Source organism: Tasmannia lanceolata, unplaced genomic scaffold (assembly GCF_043159265.1).
Source record: "Tasmannia lanceolata isolate RefF3 unplaced genomic scaffold, GAP_Taslan_0.1 ptg000015l, whole genome shotgun sequence".
Classification (NCBI taxonomy): domain Eukaryota; kingdom Viridiplantae; phylum Streptophyta; class Magnoliopsida; order Canellales; family Winteraceae; genus Tasmannia; species Tasmannia lanceolata.
The window spans coordinates 26,687,349-26,711,132 of record NW_027518692.1 but is presented as its reverse complement, the minus strand read 5'-3'; the positions used below and the strand labels follow the sequence as shown (position 1 = coordinate 26,711,132).

Below are 23,784 nucleotides of genomic sequence, written 5' to 3'. Positions count from 1 at the left end.
CCAATTTAGGCCCCACCCATATTTTTGAAAATGAAGTGTACCGTCCAGACCATAAGATGATTTGAACCGTCCATTTGATGGGCCATAACGTAAATGGGTTGTGCCCCCAAAAGGGTTGGCCCATCAAATGAATGGTTTGGATCATCCTGTGATCGTACAGTAACATTAAGGCCCATCCACAACATAGGATGATCCAAGCCGTCCATGGTTTGGATAATCCTATGGAGTTGGTCGTACACTAACATTAAGGCCCAATCGTAGGCCCCACCGATATTTTTCAAATTGAAGCATACCGTCCACAACATAGGATGATCCAAGCCGTCCATGGTTTGGATCATCCTATGGTGTGGTTCGTACCAATTTAGGCCCCACCCATATTTTTGAAAATGAAGTGTACCGTTCAAACCATAGGATGATCCAAGCCGTCCATTTGATGGGCCACAATGTAAAAAGGTTGTGCCCCAAAAATCATTTCCGTAGGATGATCACAACCCCACAATCTATAGAGGTTGTATAAGATGTAGTTTCTATTTAGATCGGAGGGCTAGGATCCGCCTATGAAAAAATATTTTGGTACGCAACCTACTTACGTTTATGGCCCATCAAATGAACGGTTTGGATTATCCTATGGTGTGGTATAGGCGGGGCCTACGGTGTTCAAAGATGGGCCCACCATTCCACCAATGGTTTCTGTTGGGCCCACCAACTGTTCCTGTTGTGTGTGTGGAGAGAGAGAGAGAGAGAGAGAGAGAGAGAGAGAGAGAGAGACCGGTCAAATGGTGGGAATACGTCAGCCAGCCGTCGAGGGGGGGGGGGGGGGGGGGAGGGATATCAGCGCAACAAATACAAGGAAGAAGTGGAACCTAGTCTCTTGCAGGGAACATCCCATTAAAAAAGGGTAAATTTCAAGTCAAAAGCTCCAGTTCAAACCTAAAGCACCATCCATCAAATGTAAACTAACCCTTTCCCAGTCAAAATTTAAATCAAGTCATATTGATCCCATAATGGAAATTACATCCTAACACGCATGGAAAATTTGAAATGAAATCACAGAGTCTTTCACATAAATGATTACCTGAGAATATAAAATTCTAGGAAGAGTTTAATCATCTCCTTCAATGACCTTGGTCCCCAGTCCTCTTAGACCCTCTGGTGGGACCTCTGCAACAGTGACCAAAGAATAGAGCTCTTCCTTGGCATCTTCCTCCTCATTCCTCTTACGGGCAATGCGCACGCGCACTCGTCTTGGCACGCTCCGGATCCCCCTGCTCCATATTTGCTTGTTTAGCTTCACATCGACCCTAACGTCAGTTGTGCCCATCGCCTTCTGGGCAAATTTTCTTATCTCTTTTATGGCTTTAGGAGCCATCTTTTTGAAGGTACTGCTCAAGAATAAAACACCATTACTTCTTTAGTTACTAGAATTCAATGACAAAAAAAGCAACAGAAGACCTTAAAAAAATGCAGAAAAGAGAAGGAAAAGGCATTCCCAGTCTTGGGACCTCACAACATACTGGGCATCTGGAATGATTTAAGTGAAGATTAGGTACAATAAAAAGTAACAATGAGCCCATATATGCACTAAAATTCAACTCACATGATAAGAAGCAATCATTCTAATATCTTTGCCAAGTCTTGGGTCTGAGATTTCTTGGCCAAGGACATCTAGCTTTATTTTCTTAATTTGCTAACTACCCAAACAAAAAACAAACAAGAAATGTCGATTGATTGAGGGGGATGAAGGCACATGTTCTTCATGAGAATCCGTATTGAAAATACAATACTTCAATTAAAATTGTATGAACCATGTTTCCAAGGCCCAATTTTCATTACTCCGAAGGTGTTCTCGCTCACAAGAGTAGCGGAAAGTGCTCTAGACAGAGTTCTATTGGCACGAGGCATCTGGTTTAGATTCATTAATCTAGCAAGTAACTAAAATAAAGCATAAAAAACAGCACCGAACACATATTACATGTTTCCAAGGCCCAATTTTCATTACTCCAAAGGTGTTCTCGCTCACAAGAGTAGCGGAAAGTGCTCTAGACCGAGTCCTCATGGCACGAGGCATCTGGTTTAGATTCATTAATCTAGCAACTAACTAAATTAAAGCATAAAAAACGGCACCGAACACATATTACTTGTGAAAGTGTAATTTGCCAAAAGAAAAGTACCAAAAGGAATCCAAAGGAACACATTGGATGGAAACATAGAGAAGGGACAGGGAGGATGGGTGGGGGCGGACTGAAATTACAACTGCTGCTTCACCAATCCCTCTGGAACAGAACCAATGTTTCATAAAAAAATAAAAACAAAAAAAAACTGGGTCAAATCATCAGATTGGGTGGCCTATGGACCGTTTTTTCTTTTTTTTTTGAAATGAAGAAATAAACAAATAATGAAGAATGTGGCAATTTGTGCGAGAATACCTTCAAAAGGGAATTTTGAGAGGCACGGAGAATTGCTTGGGTATGATTTTGCCAACCTTCAATGCAAAAATTCACGCCATATTATTCGATGCCTTTGCTCTGCTAATTGGCCAGATTCATTATTCTCAAGGTAAATCAGAAAAAACTACAAATTGGATACGGAAGGCTTTAAATACTACCGAAAAAAGACATACCAAAACAGACATCTCAAGATTAACCTTTAGGGACAGATCTCTCTATCCCTCTTACTATGAAACCTTAATCCTAGATCAATCTCCCCTTTTTGGAAGAATGCAAGAACCTAACCCTATCTCACTCTCGCTTCTCCATTAAACCCCCAACATTACTGTATATAGAGGAAAGAAAGCGAAAACCTAACAGAAAACCTAACCCCAGCTCTCTCTCGTTTCTCAGCTTAACCCCCCAACACGGCAATATATAAGAACCTAACCCTAATACGGAAAGAATAAGACGAAGACCTAACCCTATAATCGACACAATCTTCATTATGTTAGGGTTAGTTTGTAAAAATAAATAAAAAATAAATGAAGAAATAAACAAATAATAAAGAATGTGGCAATTTGTTCGAGGCCACCTTCAAAAGAGAATTTTGAGAGGCACGGAGAATTGCTTGGGTATGATTTTGCCAACCTTCAATGCAAAAATTCACGCCATATTATTCGACGCCTTTGCTCTGCTAATTGGCCAGATTCATTATTCTCAAGGTAAATTAGAAAAAACTACAAATTGGATACGAAAAGCTTTAAATACTCACGAAAAAGACATACCAAAACAAACATCTCAAGATAAGCATTTAGGGACAGATCTCTCTACCCCTCTCACTATGAAACCCTAATCCTAGATCAATCTCCCCTTTTTGGAAGAATGCAAGAACCTAACCCTATCTCACTCTCGCTTCTCCATTAAACCCCCAACATCACTGTATATAGAGGAAAGAAGTGAAAACCTAACTAAAAACCTAACCCCAGCTCGCTAGATTAATGAATTTCACTCTCGCTTCTCCATTAAACCCCCAACATTACTGTATATAGAGGAAAGAAGGTGAAAACCTAACCAAAAACCTAACCCCAGCTCGCTCTCGTTTCTCAACTTAACCCCCCAACATGGCAATATATAAGAACCTAATCCTAATACGAAAAGAAGAAGACGAAGACCTAACCCTAAAATCGACACAATCTTCATTATGTTAGGGTTAGTTTGTTTAAAAAAAAAAAATTTGAAATGAAGAAATAAACAAATAATAAAGAATGTGGTAATTTGTTCGAGGCCACCTTCAAAAGAGAATTTTGAGAGGCACGGAGAATTGCTTGGGTATGATTTTGCCAACCTTCAATGCAAAAATTCACGCCATATTATTCAACGCCTTTGCTCTGCTAATTGGCCAGATTCATTATTCTCAAGGTAAATTAGAAAAAACTACAAATTGGATACGAAAAGCTTTAAATACTCACGAAAAAGACATACCAAAACAAACATCTCAAGATAAGCATTTAGGGACAGATCTCTCTACCCCTCTCACTATGAAACCCTAATCCTAGATCAATCTCCCCTTTTTGGAAGAATGCAAGAACCTAACCATATCTCACTCTCGCTTCTCCATTAAACCCCCAACATCACTGTATATAGAGGAAAGAAGTGAAAACCTAACTAAAAACCTAACCCCAGCTCGCTAGATTAATGAATTTCACTCTCGCTTCTCCATTAAACCCCCAACATTACTGTATATAGAGGAAAGAAGGTGAAAACCTAACCAAAAACCTAACCCCAGCTCGCTCTCGTTTCTCAACTTAACCCCCCAACATGGCAATATATAAGAACCTAATCCTAATACGAAAAGAATAAGACGAAGACCTAACCCTAAAATCGACACAATCTTCATTATGTTAGGGTTAGTTTGTTTAAAAAAAAAAAATTTGAAATGAAGAAATAAACAAATAATAAAGAATGTGGCAATTTGTTCGAGGCCACCTTCAAAAGAGAATTTTGAGAGGCACGGAGAATTGCTTGGGTATGATTTTGCCAACCTTCAATGCAAAAATTCACGCCATATTATTCAACGCCTTTGCTCTGCTAATTGGCCAGATTCATTATTCTCAAGGTAAATTAGAAAAAACTACAAATTGGATACGAAAAGCTTTAAATACTCACGAAAAAGGCATACCAAAACAAACATCTCAAGATAAGCATTTAGGGACAGATCTCTCTACCCCTCTCACTATGAAACCCTAATCCTAGATCAATCTCCCCTTTTTGGAAGAATGCAAGAACCTAACCATATCTCACTCTCGCTTCTCCATTAAACCCCCAACATCACTGTATATAGAGGAAAGAAGTGAAAACCTAACTAAAAACCTAACCCCAGCTCGCTAGATTAATGAATTTCACTCTCGCTTCTCCATTAAACCCCCAACATTACTGTATATAGAGGAAAGAAGGTGAAAACCTAACCAAAAACCTAACCCCAGCTCGCTCTCGTTTCTCAACTTAACCCCCCAACATGGCAATATATAAGAACTTAATCCTAATACGAAAAGAATAAGACGAAGACCTAACCCTAAAATCGACACAATCTTCATTATGTTAGGGTTAGTTTGTTTTAAAAAAAAAAAATTGAAATTTGAAATAAACAAATAATAAAGAATGTGGCAATTTGTTCGAGGCCACCTTCAAAAGAGAATTTTGAGAGGCACGGAGAATTGCTTGGGTATGATTTTGCCAACCTTCAATGCAAAAATTCACGCCATATTATTCAACGCCTTTGCTCTGCTAATTGGCCAGATTCATTATTCTCAAGGTAAATTAGAAAAAACTACAAATTGGATACGAAAAGCTTTAAATACTCACGAAAAAGACATACCAAAACAAACATCTCAAGATAAGCATTTAGGGACAGATCTCTCTACCCCTCTCACTATGAAACCCTAATCCTAGATCAATCTCCCCTTTTTGGAAGAATGCAAGAACCTAACCATATCTCACTCTCGCTTCTCCATTAAACCCCCAACATCACTGTATATAGAGGAAAGAAAGCGAAAACCTAACCCCAGCTCGCTCTCATTTCTCAATTAAACCTAACCCCAGCTCGGTAGATTAATGAATCTCACTCTCGCTTCTCCATTAAACATCCAACATCACTGTATATAGAGGAAAGAAAGCGAAAACCTAACCAAAAACTTAACCCCAGCTCGCTCTCGTTTCTCAACTTAACCTCCCAACATGGCAATATATAAGAACCTAATCCTAATACGGAAAGAATAAGACGAAGACCTAACCCTAAAATCGACACAATCTTCATTATGTTAGGGTTAGTTTGTAAAAAAAAAAAATTGAAATGAAGAAATAAACAAATAATAAAGAATGTGGCAATTTGTTCGAGGCCACCTTCAAAAGAGAATTTTGAGAGGCACGGAGAATTGCTTGGGTATGATTTTGCCAACCTTCAATGCAAAAATTCACGCCATATTATTCGACGCCTTTGCTCTGCTAATTGGCCAGATTAATTATTCTCAAGGTAAATTAGAAAAAACTACAAATTGGATACAGAAAGCTTTAAATACTCACGAAAAAGACGTACCAAAAAAAACATCTCAAGATAAGCCTTTAGGGACAGATCTCTCTATCCCTCTCACTATGAAACCCTAATCCTAGATCAATCTCCCCTTTTTGGAAGAATGCAAGAACCTAACCCTATCTCACTCTCGCTTCTCCATTAAACCCCCAACATCACTGTATATAGAGGAAAGAAAGCGAAAACCTAACCCCAACTCGCTCTCGTTTCTCAACTTAACTCCCCAACATGGCAATATATAGAGAAACTTAACTGTAATACGGAAAGAATAAGACAAATACCTAACCCTAAAATCGACACAATCTTGATTATGTTAGGGTTAGGTTGTAAACCGTAGGAGTCTCTTCACTTTTTCTATAAAGTTAGCTACAATATAAAGAACACTAAATTGTACGAAAATTAAGATGTGACCAAATGAACCATTTTTTGCACTAACATTGAACTTAGACACCTTATAACATTTTATGGGATTCTTATGTAATGGTAAGAAAATATATAGCAACCAGGGGGGACGCGGACATTAAAAAGGAAGGACTCTCACTATGCTAACCCTTCAATGACATTTCATCTCCCTTTAAATTCAAGGCACAAAAGGCCAAAATAAAAACTGTTAACCATGAGACCTATAACATTCCATTTTTAGCAAATAGACAACTAATGTCTAATTTGTCCAACAGCCTTCAGGTAAACTCATGAACAGAGTTCAGGTAGACACATGAATTGAGTTCTACGGGTATTGAGCCATAAGTTGATCAGATCTTTAGGGAAAGTGATCATATCACATGAGCACATATGATAATAGAGAAAGATGCTCGGTGTAGGAGGCAGGAGACAATGTGAATTCTTGAAGTAGACAATTTGAAGTAGTGAAGCATCAGGACTGCATGAACATAAACATAAATATAAGCATGCATACATACATTCATACATATTATTTGAAAGGTAAGGAATTGTTATAGAAGAACATGGGAATTACAGAATATGTTGTTTTTTGCAGAGATGGCCCTAAAAAAGCAAAAAATAATAAGCAAAGCACAAGGGGTAAAAGTTACAAGCTCAAAGAGGTATGCGCATGAACATATCACTAGTCTATAATGATGACCATCAAACCCAGAAAATGTATCAGGGGGGGAATTTTTCTGGTAAATATGAGTGGACACACTGAGAACTTAGCCATTGCTGAATCAGTCACAACTCCCCACAGCCAGAGTCCGAGCAGAGGAGCCACTAAAATAATGGCATTGGAGAAGATACAAAGACTACACAGACTTAAAATTGACGAAACAACGGATCCCAAAACAATTACATGCATTCAAACACTGATAAATGATACTCCAACTTCACAAAAGAAAATAGTACTATGAAGTTAAAAATTAAAAGATTATGATTGCCAAGAAAAGAACACCTCTGCCAAAAAAATTGAGGAAGCATAAAATCGATTCTAAATTGCCAAAATGCTGTCTATTTAAGCTGACCATTCCACCAAATAGATCGCCACATGATCTGTCCTAATACCTAATGACAATAACAACTACACAGAAGAATTCTCACAAAGAAGGGGAAAAATACGGCCCTGCTTGGATTGCAAGAACTTTCTAAAGTGAAAGGGAAATATTTATAATATTTCTTACTGTTTTTACAGATGAAAATAGATAACTTGAACTAACCATATTCAATTTTTATATAGAATAACATTCAATTTAGAATGGTATTCCTCTAAATTAGCCATAATCATATCATTTTCCTCTATATGGTAGGAAGAAAGAAAATTCCAGTTCAACTTCTATAAAGCCTAACCTATTATGTTTATCAATTAGAGAGAATGAACAAAAAATCGGTTTGTTTTCATAAATTTATACGATTACCAAAAAAACAAATGAACTGGAAAGAAAATTCAAATATTCGAATCAGGAATCTAAAATACCGAGAATCGGTCACGAATTACAAAGAGAATACATTCGACAGAAGCTAAAAAGATTAGAAAACAAAATAAAATAGATTCAATAGAGACAAATCGCTCGATCTTTGCGATTTAAGTCAGATCTATTTAGGTCAAAAAGTTTCAGAGGAGGAAAAGTGAGAGAGAAAGATCGAAATGGAAATAGCATTACCATCCATGCAAGCGCCTATGGAGATTGATAGTGTATTCCCTAGTAACGACCTCCTCCGTTCTCCCTTTGTTCGATTTCTCCACCATTGTTGCAGATCTTTACCCTCTCTCTCAAAACCCTAAAAACCCTAAAAACCCTAACTCTCTCGGCTGGGGACGAAGAAACCCTAGAATGGGAAGTTGGGAACTGATGATGATATATTAACACACTATCGTAATAAAGTACCCTGTCGTTAAAGAAAACTACGAAAAGACCACGCCTGGATTGGTTGAGATATTAACCGTGAACAGGGGTTGTTTAGTCATGAGGACTATTTTGTCTTTTCGTTTCGTTTTAGGTAATAGATTTAGGGCATTGCTTTGTTAAATTGAAATGACCGGCATGCCCCTATATTGACTGATTAAAACTAGATCAGTGAAGAGAGATGAACCCTCAATTTATGATGATATCCCTTTCACTTAACCATAATCATACTATTTTCTTCTAAATTGTGGAAAGAAAAAATTCACCATGAAAAAGGTTTCCATCAGAAATGTTTTTTTCTTGCAATCCAAAAAGGGCCTTAGTGATTGTTTGTGATCTACCAGAGTCAAGTGATGAAACTGGGGTGGTTCGAGTGTTACTTGATCGCCGGACATAAATCAAAGATGTTAGGTACCTTACCAATACGCCAAAAGCTCCAGACTAGGTCCTTTAAACTTGTCTCATACCAGGCTAGGTCCCACCTAGTACCATACCTAGGCGGGCCACCATAACATGCCACCATGCTTCCGCATCCGCCATCCTCCGAAGCCCGTTCTGTGACGGCTTTCACTCTAGCCTTTTTGCCAGGTAGCCCTTTCCACATGTCATCCATTCTACGACAGCTGGTGGCTTTCACTTTGGCTTTTTACCAGGTAGTCTTCTCCACAGGTCGCCCCTTCCATGACTCCAACATAAGACGTGGTGGCTGCTTCGATAATGATAGGTACCTTACCAATGTGCCAAAAGCTCCAGAGCTGATGGAACACATTAGGCAAGGCCATTTAAACATGTCACATACCAGGCTGGGTCCCACCTAGTCCCATACCTAGGCGAGCCCCCACTCAAGACCGTAACAAAAGATTCCTTCTGGTGAGGAGGGCTGTGTCATGAAGAAACATCAAGATTGCATGCTATCAGGCTCAGCCTCTTTATCAGAATAGGGGCCTCCATTACCTAAGTGAGGCCTAAACAATGCATGTTTGTAAGTGAACAAGTCAAGGCCCCTCTTTGTAAGCAACACGATTATGGATTCCAGGCAGCAGCCAGATCCTAAATGCCTTATTAATTAGACCCCATTTGTTTGGATTTTTGAGCATCAATTTTGAATTTAATAATCAGTTCTGGACTAACAATTGGTTCTTAAAATCCAAAACAAACAGGCCTAGGTGAGATAGAATAGGGCTACTTAGTGACTAGGAGTAGAGAGCCTCTTCCTTGTTCTTGGTGGTGTCTACAGTGAAGAACACCTGACCCAAGGTCTGGGGTCTGTGTCTATTTTGTCCCAATCAAGGTTTTAAATTTCAGTTTCGGCTTTTCGGTACTCACCGAAACCGAAATTTTGAAATTTCGTTCGAAATCCAAAGAAATCAAAAAAGTATTATTTTATCTCCCCCTGAAATTTCGCCCAGTAATTTAAGCTGATATTTCGGGAATATATTGAATAACTAATTAATTCCAGATATTTTGGCAAAATCCCTTAAATTTCGGACCGATTCAGGAAAACGAAATTTCGACCGAAATTTCAAATTTTCGATCGAAATAATGGAACGTTTCGATTTACATCGATTTCAATTCCGGTAATGACTGAAATCCAAAATTTCGGTCTGGAATTTCAGATTTCGGTCGAAATTTAAAACCTTCGTCCCAATTGAACCATTGTGAAGTAGCAGTTGTGCCTTATCGTAGTAGTTTTCTGAACCTTTTGGTTGAATCGTGCATTCATTTTCAAGGAAATGAAGCTTTGGAAATTTTTTAAAGAGAAATCAAACTAAAACAGAGCAACCAACTTGCATTTCAAGTGTGTAAAAACTGGCCTTAAAAAGGAGGAAATTAGGGAGAGAAGGGAGATAAGAAGAAAGTAAAGCCCAGATAAAGTCATGAGCAATGCATGCCTTTTCATATATTGGTCCTAGTTATCACATTGTAGAATCAACCTAAATCTTACTCTTTATTTATCAAGAGGGAACTTCATATACAATCAGCAAAAGAAGGAAAATAACTCCTGAACTGTTCCAATACAACTTTGCCACTCCAAGGGATACACCAAATTCAAGCTCCAATATTAAAGTATACATTGTAAGATTCATCTCTCAAGCTCAGCAATGGAGCCAACAAGAAATTCCTCTTTGCTCCCTTCGCCATGAAACTGATGGGATGATACTCACTTATCCCTTTATTCAGCACAAAGCTAACCGCCTCCTCGAATCCATCGTTCAAAGACGCCATCAATGATTGGCAACTAAGCCGAACCGTCTTTCCAGCACTGTAGTTCACTCCACTGTAGACAAAACACCCTGGTCGACCCTCCGATTCCAAAGATACCGTGTTTGCCTTCCCATCCAGTCCAGAGACCACCCTAAATAAGGGCGACCCTTTGTCGCCATAGTTAACAAACTCATCTCCAACAGTTGTAATTTGTAGGTTGTCATTTGGACCTTGTTGGGACACCACCATATCTGGAAGGGCAAATGGCTCCAGCATGACAGACTTTCCAATAATATCTATTTCTGATGAGAAATGATAAGAAATTGCATCTTTGAAGATGAGTCTGAAAGTGGCGTGGATGGCAGAATCTGTGCCAGATTTAGGCAGTTTCTCCATTGTGATTGAATTGTTGGAGTTCGTAAAGACCAGAGTTTCCTCACCGGATTCTTGAGTAAGGGTGATCAGCTGAGAATTATACTCGGCGGGGATGGCTGTTATCCAGTCGGAGAGGGATCTAGCTGACCCAATCTTTATGTCATAGTCACCATCTGTGAGACCCGCAAGAACATACGGACCAAAAAGAATTGCCTGGAGAGAGGCATACTCGGGCCGTTCATCTGGGGATTTCAATTAGGTAGTTAGTTCTGTTCTAACAAAAAAAATTGACAATTCTACATAATACAGATATAGATATAGAATACAACTTGATAATTATTTAGTTGTATCTTATATATTTTGATGCCGTAGGCAGGTATGCCCTTAGTGATCCACATGGCTTCACTGGATTAAAATAATAGACAAGATATCCATGCTTGTGTATGTATCATAGTTTTTAGGAAATCCCAAGTTGTATCCTTATCTGTATCTGGGCATCATAGCTTTCAAAGGAAAATTAAATTAGCATGAATATTTAATTGATAAGAGGCTTCTGGGATTGTACCTTTTATGGCTTCTGTCCTTAGAATGATTGGCAGCTGGAGGGTCACTTGGTCGCTGGAGTTCCATTTTTTTGTGACTGGTAGAAAATTACCTGCGAATAGAAAGAAAACTGGTCTTGGTTCGTGGGCATACAGATTAAAAAAAAACATAACTCAAGAAATAAACAAACACCACGGTCAGAAGATGACCTCGGATATCACCAAACTCAACGCAACTCAACTCAGCTAAGCCTTTGTCCCAAACTAGTTGGGTTGGCTAATGAATCCTTTAGAAAATTTTCATGAAGAAGGTGAACGGATCTACCCAGCTCAAATTGACTAAGTCTAATCCTGACACCTCGGATATCACCAGTTTCTAAAATTAACAAACCTTTCCTTTCCTCTCCAAAACAGAAATGTCCTTTTGATTTTATAAAAGGCTAAAAAATATCCTGCATTTGGAGATATGAACCAACACTATATCTATATGTGTCACAATTTTCATTCCAAATCACTGGTATATTTAACTACGGAGGGTATTGTTTCAAACTGTAGCTTTCTCACATCGGATTATAAATGTGTATTAGTAATATATCACAGGATGTGAGCGGCAGCTATTCCATTGCAAGGAGATTTACATAGCCAAGAAAAGGGATGAGAGGAAAAGCATATAATTTCAGGAGAAAAAGAACAAAGCAAGGAACCAAATGATCAGAGGTTTACCTGGAAATGGTAGAGGCAAGTTTTGACCATTTAATGTTGCCTTTGCACCATTGGAACGTGTCCAAAAAGGTATCCGCAGGTTTAAGGTTGATTGTTGACCAGCACCCTGCATGAAGTCCACAAATACTCTTTAAACCCACCCAGTCAATCATTGACTCTGTAGAGTCAACTCAATTTTACTTTAATCAAGTCAATCAAAAACTTGAAAAACTTAGTTAAGACGGTTAAAGACACGTCAACTCATTTGATTCAGTCACTGATTGGTTGACTCAAATCAGTCACCTCACCAGTGCCATTGAGCAATTCCAAGATTCTAAAGTATTTTATACCAGTTAAAAAACAAAAGGAAATGGAAAGGAAAGTCTTAGAAGACCATCACAAGATTAAACACACCATCCCATAAAATTTTACCTCATTTGTAGAAAATGCTAATGAAACCCGGAGGTAAGGATCCCATGAAACAACGGGCTCAACTTTCTGGTTTAGCATAATCTGTCCAGATTTCCAATTGAGAGAACTCGATATAAACTGGATGATGTATAGGTCTGGGACACTGCCCTCCTCCTCGAAGTATATGGAATCTCCTAACTTCGAAAATGATTCAATTCCTGAGAAAGCAAGATTTAAAAATCTGAAATTATCAATGTGCCATGGAACATTATACCATTCTTTTATAACTTTTTCTTCGTAGTAGAAATTACAGACAATTTTTTTCATTCAAACATTTGTAGTACAGGTGGTGGAGAAACTGAGTAAGATCGAAGTAGTTTAATCGGGTAGCATGAAAGAAGACAAAGTTACTGAATATATTTGCCGTCCATGATAGGGAAAAAAAAGGTTGGCTGAGAAAAGACAAATACATATATTTATGACCCTAAATAAGTTAAGCATTACAAATAGAGTTGATTTGTCCATAGTGTTGCCCCCTTGCCATATGGATCAAGGTGCACAGTTCAAATTTCCTAAGTGAAGAAATTATTATGAAAAGGAAAGTCTGCGATCGGATAAAGAGATCGACAAAATCAACCCACCACGAGCAACATTTCACACATTAGGAGCAAACTGGATGTCGACAAGCACCATCCTTTAGTTACTAAAAAAAGAAAAAAAAAACAGAGAGAAGGAAAAATAGCATTTTTTAGATGAGAAAATGCTGAGTTCCATGTATGTTAAAATGTTGGGAATGAATGACAAGTTTAGTCTGATCTCTGAAGTATCCAACAGTTTCTTCTCCCATGTTCTATATGTATGGCATACGCTCCACTTCTATGAATCCAACCTTGGAAATCTTTGTAACCTATGGAGCATGCACATCACTTTTATGAATCCAACCTTGGAAATCTTTGTACCCTATTGGTGAACAAGTTCAAAATCACTGATTTATCAAACGTTAGTCACTAGTATGCTTAGATGTATGAGCCGGACCATTTTTCACCAAGACACAAAAAGCAAAAACTTTACAAACCAAAACTCATACAGATGCAGAGTAGTTTTGAATTCAAATGTCTAGTAATTCAAAAAAGAACGTGAATCGCCTAAATGATTGGGCTGGGCTTATAAAAATTAGTTAAAACTTTTAAGAACATAATTGACAAGATACAGTAACAATGGGTAGAATATAGAGAACATATTAAGCTCTTTAATTAACAAGGGGAAAAAAAACTCAAATTAGGAGGTAGGCCACAAGCACAACCTGTCCCATAACAACACCAAAATGAATCGAACTTTGTTCCCCAACCATGATGTGATCGGGCCTTAGAGTGTCCGTGTCCCAGAGGAAGCATATAAATCATTACTCCAGGCTCCCTTCCTCTTTGGATACCCAGAACACCATTTGTCAGAGAAAGCTCATAATAATCTGCATATGCCATTTCTTTGGTCCATCTAAATAAATTCCGCGAAACCTACAATAAAAGTGCAAATATACCTTGAAATGCAAAAAAAAAAAAACACAAAGTTAACAATAATAATAAAGATAGGAAGAATTAGTGTTATGGATTTCAAACAACAATCTCATATAGTTTGCAATGGAAATGATATTTCCACGTGGCATTACCGATATGCAATACATACACTTTCACAAGGAGAAAGGAAGACAAAAGGTATGCACTATAAAAATAAAATAAGACCCTCATTATCAATGAAAATTATATCTACTTAATTGCCCCGAGAAACAGTTTATCTTATCTTGACAGAAAACAAGGATACCTACCTTGAGCATGTTGTAAGTAGTGCAGGATTCTTCATTCTCTGTGTGTAGGTGATCAGCTAAACGCTTTGGATCAGACCTGGACATAGATAATGGTGGCGGATTTTATAAAGAACATAGGCCCCACAAAGCATCTTAATTGAAATCACCCATAAAACAAAATGTTTAATTATGTATGAAAAGAAAATAGTATTAGCACAAAGGACTAGTTAGCTGTTACCACAACTCCCTAACAGATGTTCCACCCGTTGCATAGCTGTGAGAAGAATTGACAACATCCATGAAGAATGTTCCCATTGCCTGTCATATACAACAAAAGCACCTTCAAAATTTCTAAATGAAATGGTAAATGAAATAAATGAATTCTCATTTTTTTTTCAACTTTCAGAAAATATACATCCTGCCGACCCCAACTAGTTTGGGACAAAGGCTTTGTTGAGTTGAGTTGAGAAAATATGCATCCTAAAGGCATTTAGTCTTGAGGGGATAAGAAATATAGCAAATAAGGAATTATCTAGCAACTAGTGGAAGATTTAAACCAAGGATTTAAATTTCGCAGTCGGTTTCATCCAACACCGAAATCGAAATATTTAGATTTCGGTGGAAATTTCGGCCGAAATCATGCAAAATTCAGTAAAAAAATTTCAGTTAAAAATTTCAGCGGTAATTATGGCAATTTCGGTGGAAATCTTGTAAATAACGAAATTTCGCCGAAATCCTATAAAAACCAATTCAATGTACTTCTGGTGTCAGTTCGGACCGAAATTTAAAATTATGATTTAAACACATTTAACGCAAGGTTCAGTAATTTCCTCTTCTTCCCACCATATTTAGGTTACTGGTATATTCAGACAAAGACATAAATAATAGCAGGTGCATGTCAATGTTTTTGGAAGAACCCAACAAGAGGAAGGAGACAACCCCAACAATCCTTCATTAAGTGTACAGAGCTGCTAGGAAGACCCGCCAGTTTGAGGGCTGTCCCTAGCACACTTCATATTTTGACACATATTCAAGACCACATTAGATACCATTTTTCATGACAATAACACGCTTGTTTATTTATATAAATGACAAACATACCCCTACAAGTAACATAGATATATATGGCAACATTAGGACAGCTGTTTGGGGCAATCCTGAAACATGTGTGTCTTCATATCATTTCCCTTTAGTTATTTATTTATTTTTTTGAATTGTATCATTTCCTTTTAGTCTAAACGGTGTATTAAGCTGGCAACTGATAAACCTTACCTTATAAAGAGGATCGCCAGTAATTTCATATCGCATCTGGGATCCAATAACCACTGGGATATGTGTATTGGCATGGAAACCAGAAAGGCTATCAGTCTGCAAATAATGGAATTGCATGATGTAAAATTCAGAAATGCAACTAAAAAGAATATTGATGAAAAATACCTTCTTCACTACCAAATATAAAGAAAAATATCATCCATCTCAAAATGCTATCTAAATAGTATTCAATATTCATTTTATCCGTATGTCACTTCAGTTGTATCCATTCATTTTTATTAAGGGTAATATCCCACAACAAAGAATTCAAAATAATGGAGAAATGTGGAATTTAGCTAGGTCGGTCAGTTAATTGGATCGTCCACAAGTCAAATCATTGTATTTCCATCCAAGAATGATATACAGACTTCTTTCATGCAAATTAATGCTCCTTTTTGAATTTGGAATCCCTACCTACTTTACTGTATAAAAGAAAATCAGTTCATCCACGTCATTTTTGGGCACTCCATATGACATTTTTTCTACATGTCTTGTCATCTTAGTTATAAATTCCGTTCCGGTCGCCGTTCCGTTTTGGCTACCGGAACGGAACGTTCCGGTGTTCCGGCCGTTTCGTTCCGCGTTCCGGTCGAACAACTATAAAACGGTCACAAAATGAGGGCAAATGTGTAAAATACACTCCCCAACAGCCATAAATGAATTTATGTAATTTTTTGGATTTTTATTTTATTTTATTTCGAATTTTTTGGAAAAAGACGAAAAATGCCCTCCCAACAACTATAAAACGGTCATAAAACGAGGGCAAATCTGTAAAATACACTGCCCAACGGCCTTAATGGCATTTTTGTAATTTTTTTGAATTTTTCCATATTTCCGGCGGAATTCCGGCCGGAACGGAAAATATGCCCATTCCGTTCCGGAACCGGAATTCCGGCCGGAACGGAACGGAACTTATATCTAAGCTTGTCATCGAACATAACAAGCATTATTAAACACTCACAGATGACAGAACAAGATACATAATATCCCTTTTTCTTTCTCTCAACAGATACATAACTAAGATCTATTGAACCAGTCATGAGAATCAATAGTTAAATGAAATATTCATCTAGCTCTGATTTTCGTATATAAATGTAACTCTTACCGTTTCTGATGTAACTCAAGAATTGGTAGTTATATCTTAAGGTATTTTATAGATATCCTACAAATATGATTAGTAATAGTTACAGTTGCCAATTTCGTTCCATTCGGCATTTCATTTTTGTGAACGGGACAAAACCATTTAGCTTTCCGTTACGAAAAGGATGCTACAACCCGAGAATATTTTTTATTAGCTAAAATTTTAAAAAGATAAAAAATAGAAAAAAAAAGGGCAGCCCAGTGCACGAGGCTCCCGCCATTGCGGGGTCTGGGGAGGGCTAGATGTACGCAGCCTTACCTGCTGTTTCCGTTACTAGAACCCGTGACCACCAGGTCACAATGGAGCAACCTTACCGTTGCGCCAAGGCTCGCCCTCTTTTTCTTTTCTTTTTTAAGAAAGAAAGAAAAGTGTTAGGCATGATATTGGCTCTTAACAGGACTAATGAATATCAAATTTAGTCAAATTATTAATGAAACTGACCATTTACTGTACCAAATACTAACTATAAATATTACAAATAACAATAAAAATACAGCAAAACAAATCCTAAAAAGACAAATAAAATCTAAAATATGGTGCTTCTTTCAAATACAACACTTTGACATAGGCAAAGACTCCTCCCCTTAGTGTAGAATGCTTTTGAGTAGAAGCAGGGCAAAAAATTTACAAAAATTATTTTGCAAATGTCTTGCTTCTCTAGGGTTATTTTGGAATTTCTTGATGTAGTGGGAATGTAATGTGCTTTTAACTAGCCCATATGTTTGAGTGGGTAAAAAAAGACATAAAATGCCCTTAGAACACCGAGCCAAAAACAAGGCTTAATAAGAAAAAACCGAAAACCCCTTAATTTAAAAGATAAAATTTATGAAACAACTGTTTCCTCCGAAATAGACAAAAAGGAACGAAATGGACCGGTATGGAATGAATTGCTGCCCCGTGTGTTTCATTCCTGCTTTGCGTACCGATTTTGCCACTTATACGAAACATTTCATCCATTTCGAACGAAAATAGTCATTTTATGACAAAATATAACCATATTGGTAGATATCAATCTATAAAAATGAATTATTGGAGCCACATTAAATACAAAGGAATAAATATTGAAGAGAAAGCAACATATTTCTGATACTCACCTGCACTGCAAGCAAACCTAGAAAGCATGGCTTGTCAAAAAGGTGTGCGAGTATCAAATGCTTCTGATTTCCCTGCATGGAATTGCAAATATAAGCACAAATTCATTAATCTTGATGTGCAAAAACATATAGGAAAAATAGAAACAAATACTAAACCAGAGATCAAGGGTTTAGAAACTCGGAACTTGACTCTAACTCAATGCGCATCCAGTCTGAATTGATTTGAGACTCATTCAATCAAGTTAGTTTGAGGCTGTCCTCTAGATAAGTCAAAAAAATTCTAAAGTAGTAAAATGGGAACAACAAATAACTAGGGCAATACCAATAGGCAGAGAATCATTAATCTAAATCCCTATAAAGGTTTTCACAATTTGCATAACATGATATTATAGCAATATTAATCTAATTTTTAAAAAAAAATCTAATTTTCTAGAAGGCTAAGACCAATAGTGTTTACAAGTTTCCAGAAAGTAGATAATATACGACTCTTTTCTCAATCAATTAAAATTGCCAAATAATTAGACTGTATTTAAGCAGTTCAAAATAAAACCATCAAATAACATTTAGAATTTCAAGAGGACTATAAAAAAAATTGGAATGGGTTCTTTCAACGCTTAATTCAAATCAGCCCAAGTAATAATAAAAAGGTACTACGTAACTACAATAACCAGCACTGAAGGAATAGATTGATAATTTTACCGTTATGCTGTATAGCTTGTAAAGAACATCATTCATGCCACCACTTTCTTCATTAAGAGACTCCCAGTGCCTCTCTATACTATATTTTGATATAACATTTTGCACCCGGTTGCTGAAGTAATTAACCATCCAAACTACCATTTTTAAAGCTTTGGTGTTGCCAGCAAGCAAGTATTGATCCAAAAGGCCTGCCATGATCTGTCAACATAGCATCATTAATGTCTACCAAGATATACCATGATAACATAATTAATTACATACTTGTTCAGCACATGAAACGGAGCCCACTAATTAAGCATTTGAAGGCATACCTTGTGAATGGTATAGTATGGGGCCCAAACAGATATTAAAGCTTCAACACGATCAAACAGCTCAGACGGGAAAGCTGAAAGGTACCCTGTGCCCATTTTTTCCTGACAAGAATCAAGTGCAGAAACCACTGCCGACATTTTCTTGTTGAGAGTATCATTGTGGCTACTAGCCCACATTTGAGCTGTTGCACTTAAGTAATGCCCTGCACGCAGCCAATAATGAATACCATCTGAGAAAAATCCTCAAAAGCTAGAATAGATGTTGTAGTGTTTAGCATGTTTGAGAAAGCCTCATTATGCTGAACCATTCAAGTCTTATAGTCAAATTGGATTATTAGAGTTAGATCTTTTAAATACATGGAAAAGAAATTCAATAAGTTTTGTAAAGGCTTAATAATGAAGTCTCAAGACTCCATGATGCTAATGAACCAACCAAAATAACTTAGAACTAGCAGAATATGACTATTAGCTTAGTATTTGATATTCTGAGGTAGTTGAGACAAATTTGATCTAGGAGTATATGCAAGCAAGAGTGATCTACTAGAATTATAATGTTACTAGTATTCAAATTAAAGCTAGTGCTACTGCAAATATCCACTGCATACAGGACGCCATTTAGTTTGGCATATGATCTGAGACAAACAGAGACAGTGGCTACTCTGCATAGCTAAAGAGGCAGACATTTTCTATTTGTGTTCTTATTCTTTTGATAGGAACGCTTATCCTCACAAAATAAATATATGGTAGACACAGGTAAGTGTGTTGGGTTGCGTTTTTCACTTCTGAATAGTCATCAAACTACCATTGCTTAAAAAGAAAATAGAATGTCTAGAGAGAATCACATTTAATACACCAATTCATGTAAAACATGCAGAAACCGTGCGATACTGAATTGAAGAGAATTGATTACCAACAAATGATGGGTTATTGTTGAACAATGGGACTGGATAAATAAAGCTTTGCATCAAATTTTATAAAAACTCAATTTAGTAGTCTGATGTTCTATATCAATGTGCCTCTAGAATAAATAGCACGAGGCAATAGCTGTAGTTCCCTGCACTTGTTTAAAACAGATCATGTCAATGAAACTTCCATATCGAATAAGAAAGTAAGTTTCAGTCAACTCAACAAAGCCTTTGTCCCAAACTAGTTGGGGTCGTCTAAATGAATCCTTTAGAAAAATTTCATGAAGAAGGTGAAAGGAATCTACCCGGCTCTAGTTGGGTTCTTCTACGTGGATCATTTTCTTCCATTCTATCATATCCAAGGTCATGTTCTCTGTTAAGAAAGTAAGTTTCACTAAGAGCCTAAAAAATATTGCTAAACCAAAAAAGACCCACAAGTCACAACTTAAACTAGCAATCTGTAAACAATCTTTATAGATAAAAACCATTACAGGCAGCAATTCAAAAATCATCATCGAAAAAGCATAAAGAATACAACAAATCCACAGTTCACAACCTTTTCCTTTTATATTTATTTCGGGGGGTATTATTTTGGTACTTTTCCACTCATCGTTTAGTATGGGATGAATTCACAAGTCGGGACTTAGACTAGCAATTTGTAAACAATCTACAAGAAATTTCAGAGATAAAAGCATTAGCATTAGCAATTAAAAAATCAACAGTCCATTATAAAAAGTTATTGTTTGAAAAAAAAAGGCATTCTCAGCTTTAGTTTTCCTAGTAATTGTTACTTTTATCTAATTTACCACAGGGAAAAAGGAAACCTTCAACTCCTTTCCATCTTAGTATAAAACTTATTCAAAGTGGAAAATGTGGACTCATAACTGTCAGTATAATACAATTCAACCTTAACTCATTCAAATTGGATAATGTGGACTAATAACAGTGATTAGAACTCAATAATCATAAACAAAAATTTGGGTCATTCAGCTAACTACAAGTAATAAAGTAAGATTAGTTAACGAACCTACAAAATGACCTCTGAGCTCAACTTCAGGGGCCTCCCACCCTCCATAAGGCTTTCCAATAGTTGGCAAACCAGCAGTCTTTCTAAAACTCCACACCAATCTATCCACATCCAACATCAACAAATACTCCAAATTTGTCTGTTGTGCATAACCATGCATTGAATCTGGGTCTAAACGCACATCATGAAGTGAGATTTCCCTGAGAAAATTCCCCACTTTATGTGGGTTTTCCTCGGAATTCTTAATCCTCCAATTAAATTCATTTTCCTCCTTCAGAATCTTACGCGAAATCAATTTCGAAGATGGCACGTGCTGATGCAAAAACAAATCTTTACTCCATGAATTATCTTTTGATGACAAGATTTCGTATCGGATTGTGTGAGATGAAAGGTCGGAAAAATAGTTTGTGCATTGCTTTCCGAAAATGCCACTGGGGAATGCAGATATGAAGAGAAGAAGCTTGAAGAAGGTTAAAATACCCATTTTTTCTCAAAACCCACCTGCAAAAAATCCCTAATTCAAAACGAATGCAGACAGAGGAAGAGAAAAAGAATCAAAGAAGGTCAAAATGCCCATTTTTTCTTAAAACCCACCTGTAAAAATCCTTAAAAATACACTAAAAAGCAAACATTTTTCTTTTCGAAAGTCAACTGAAGAAGAAGAAAAAAAAAACCCCAAAATCCAAAGTACATAAAAGAAGAGAGACAAATGAGTAAATACCCTTGCAAGAAGAGACAAACATTGGAGTTCTCAAGAGTCAAGGAGAGACAAATATCAGAGCTCTTATAACATTGACAGAGAACCGTAAAGCGTCAGGAGAAAGATAACAAATATCTTCGTCTGATTCTTTTGAACTAAAATGGAAGTAAAAATAAAGTTTATGTGTATCAATTTTGCTTTACATTTTAAGTAGGGAGATGATATCAGCACAACCATGGTTTGATATTTTCACAAACCATCTTGTCTTTTAGTAGGGGTGAAAATATCATTGCCCATTAAATAAGAAAAGACAGATGGGTTTGTGCAAATATCAAAATATGGTTGTGCTGATAACATTTCACATATACTTGCTGATAGAATCTAAAGTAAGAATGAACAAGTAGGGCAATAATATGTTGTAAAGGGGGCCCTTCAAATAGAATAATCATGACAAAAGAAGAAAATTTCAGTGCTTAAATTCAAAAAGATTTTAAAAATACTTGTAAGGTTTGTTCTAAGAGATTTGCTAGCCTACACTGCAAAAGGCATTTCACGGATGGTTTGTTGCATATGATAGTAGCCACCTCGTGAATGAAGACAAAATCTGCTGAAAAGTGAGCCCCCGTGGCTGCTGTCAAATGCAACAGACCAACCACGAAATGCCTTTTGCTAGCTAATCATCTTTTTGTTATTTTATTTCTTTTTTTAGAATTTTTACCTTTTTCTTGTTATTCTGGTTCATATGCTTTTCAATTGTCTCTTTTTCTTCCTTGTGCAAATGTTCTCTTTTATTTTTTTTCCAGAATTGTTGTGCAGATCATCTTGTATTCTTAACCGTAATTTTCCCTGACTAAGTTGCGTGTTTCTTTTTATTTTTCTATCTTCTTTCTTCCTTATGTAAGGTTCGTTACCAATCTGTTTCTTTGACGTTTTTTTTCTTTATTTTTATGAAGTATAATGGCTGAATGTCATTGCAGTGAGAAACAATGATTGGGATTATTCAGGAAAGAAGATGATGATGAAGAAGAAAATAGGAAAGAGTAGAATAAACTGCAAAACAAAAGAGGAATAAGAATACAAACCGAAAAATAGTAAAAAAATAAACTAAAATTAAGTGTGTGATAAAAATAGGGAAATGATATCTGCGCCGAGCTGTTTCGATAAACAAGCGCTCCACTTGTTTGTCGTGTAGTATTTAAAGGGATTTCAGAGGATATTAGGTTCTCAAAAAGCTCCTTAAACCCTTTAAATACTACATGACAAACAAGTGGAGCACATGTTTATCGAAATATCTTGGCGCGGATATCATTTCCCTAAAAGTATCTTTCAGTGAAAAATATTAGAGCAGTCAAAAACTTTGGAGCAGTAAAAAAATTTAGAGCCTTAAAAAAATTAGAGTGGTTAAAAAAAAAATTAGAGCAATTAAAATATTTTAACGCGGTGAAAAATTTTAGACAGCAGAAAAACTTTAGTGCGGTAAAACAGATTGTTCAGCCAGAAAAGTTTAGCCAGAAAACTAGATCTTACCAATGTCTTATGTTGTTCCTCCTCTCCTTTAATCTGTTCTTTTTCTTTATCTTCATCACTTTATGGTTTTTTTTTTAAGTTTTTTCTGGTTGTTTCTGTTTTACATCTTGATCTACCTTCAAAATTTTGTAATGATTTTTTTTCTATTTTCTTCTTCCATTTTTCTATCACACATTGGGCCCACTTTGTACTAAGATCCAAACTAGGCCTCTAAAACATCACTGAGCTCACCTTGTTCTAAAATCCGAACCATTCAATTGTTAGGCCCCAACATAAATAGGTTGTGCCGTGATCTATAATCCGAACCATTCATTTGTTAGGCCCCAACATAAATAGGTTGTGCCGTGAAAATCATCTCCATAGGATGATCCCTACGATCAGTAGAGGCCCTATATGATGCCCTTTCTCTGATCAGGATATCAGAATTAGATATCTGATCAAGGAGTTTTTATATGATCGCTGACCGGGTAATTTACAAGGGTTAGGTAGCCCTTGCTATTTTGACGGTCGGGTATCATATAAATTCTCCTGATCAGGTAATGGGTCTTTAATTGCCCATCAAAAGATGGGAAGCTGTTATTTTCTCTATTAATTTTTTTCTAACATAAATGAATTGTTTTCAGGCTTCTTAAAGCTTCAACATAAACCTTTTTTTGAGTGACAA

The 23,784-nt window shown here is 36.7% G+C and overlaps 2 protein-coding genes and 6 non-coding genes across 9 annotated transcripts; all 8 read right to left on the bottom strand.

Annotated features, from left to right (window-relative positions):
- Positions 1-941: 941 nt before the first annotated feature.
- On the bottom strand, positions 942-8,300 carry LOC143845965 (large ribosomal subunit protein eL31-like). Its single transcript, XM_077354368.1, has 2 exons — positions 8,127-8,300; positions 942-1,382 (listed from the first exon to the last, which is right to left on the bottom strand). Exons 1-2 carry the CDS (start codon positions 8,210-8,212, stop codon positions 1,103-1,105), a joined length of 366 nt encoding a protein of 121 aa, XP_077210483.1. The 5' UTR covers positions 8,213-8,300; the 3' UTR covers positions 942-1,102.
- On the bottom strand, positions 2,402-2,526 carry LOC143847626 (small nucleolar RNA snoR86). The gene has a single exon (XR_013235153.1). It is a non-coding gene; the product is annotated as a small nucleolar RNA snoR86 (small nucleolar RNA).
- Positions 2,997-3,121, bottom strand: LOC143847622 (small nucleolar RNA snoR86). Its single transcript, XR_013235149.1, has one exon. It is a non-coding gene; the product is annotated as a small nucleolar RNA snoR86 (small nucleolar RNA).
- LOC143847625 (small nucleolar RNA snoR86) lies at positions 3,694-3,818 on the bottom strand. The gene has a single exon (XR_013235152.1). It is a non-coding gene; the product is annotated as a small nucleolar RNA snoR86 (small nucleolar RNA).
- LOC143847624 (small nucleolar RNA snoR86) lies at positions 4,391-4,515 on the bottom strand. Its single transcript, XR_013235151.1, has one exon. It is a non-coding gene; the product is annotated as a small nucleolar RNA snoR86 (small nucleolar RNA).
- On the bottom strand, positions 5,087-5,211 carry LOC143847623 (small nucleolar RNA snoR86). Its single transcript, XR_013235150.1, has one exon. It is a non-coding gene; the product is annotated as a small nucleolar RNA snoR86 (small nucleolar RNA).
- On the bottom strand, positions 5,804-5,928 carry LOC143847621 (small nucleolar RNA snoR86). The gene has a single exon (XR_013235148.1). It is a non-coding gene; the product is annotated as a small nucleolar RNA snoR86 (small nucleolar RNA).
- A 1,919-nt stretch (positions 8,301-10,219) lies between the features above and the next one.
- LOC143845851 (uncharacterized) lies at positions 10,220-21,766 on the bottom strand. 2 transcript variants are annotated; one of them, XM_077354255.1, is made up of 13 exons: positions 21,615-21,766; positions 20,894-21,394; positions 18,962-19,164; positions 18,651-18,848; positions 17,952-18,023; positions 15,678-15,773; positions 14,644-14,723; positions 14,427-14,502; positions 13,908-14,118; positions 12,626-12,822; positions 12,215-12,320; positions 11,515-11,604; positions 10,220-11,191 (listed from the first exon to the last, which is right to left on the bottom strand). In XM_077354255.1, the coding sequence occupies exons 2-13, from the start codon at positions 21,375-21,377 to the stop codon at positions 10,419-10,421; spliced, it is 2,586 nt and encodes an 861-aa protein (XP_077210370.1). In that variant the 5' UTR covers positions 21,378-21,394; positions 21,615-21,766; the 3' UTR covers positions 10,220-10,418. The 2 variants fall into 2 exon arrangements, with proteins under 2 accessions (XP_077210370.1, XP_077210371.1); XM_077354256.1 differs by lacking the exon at positions 21,615-21,766 and adding an exon at positions 21,488-21,587.
- Between the last annotated feature and the right edge of the window lie 2,018 nt (positions 21,767-23,784).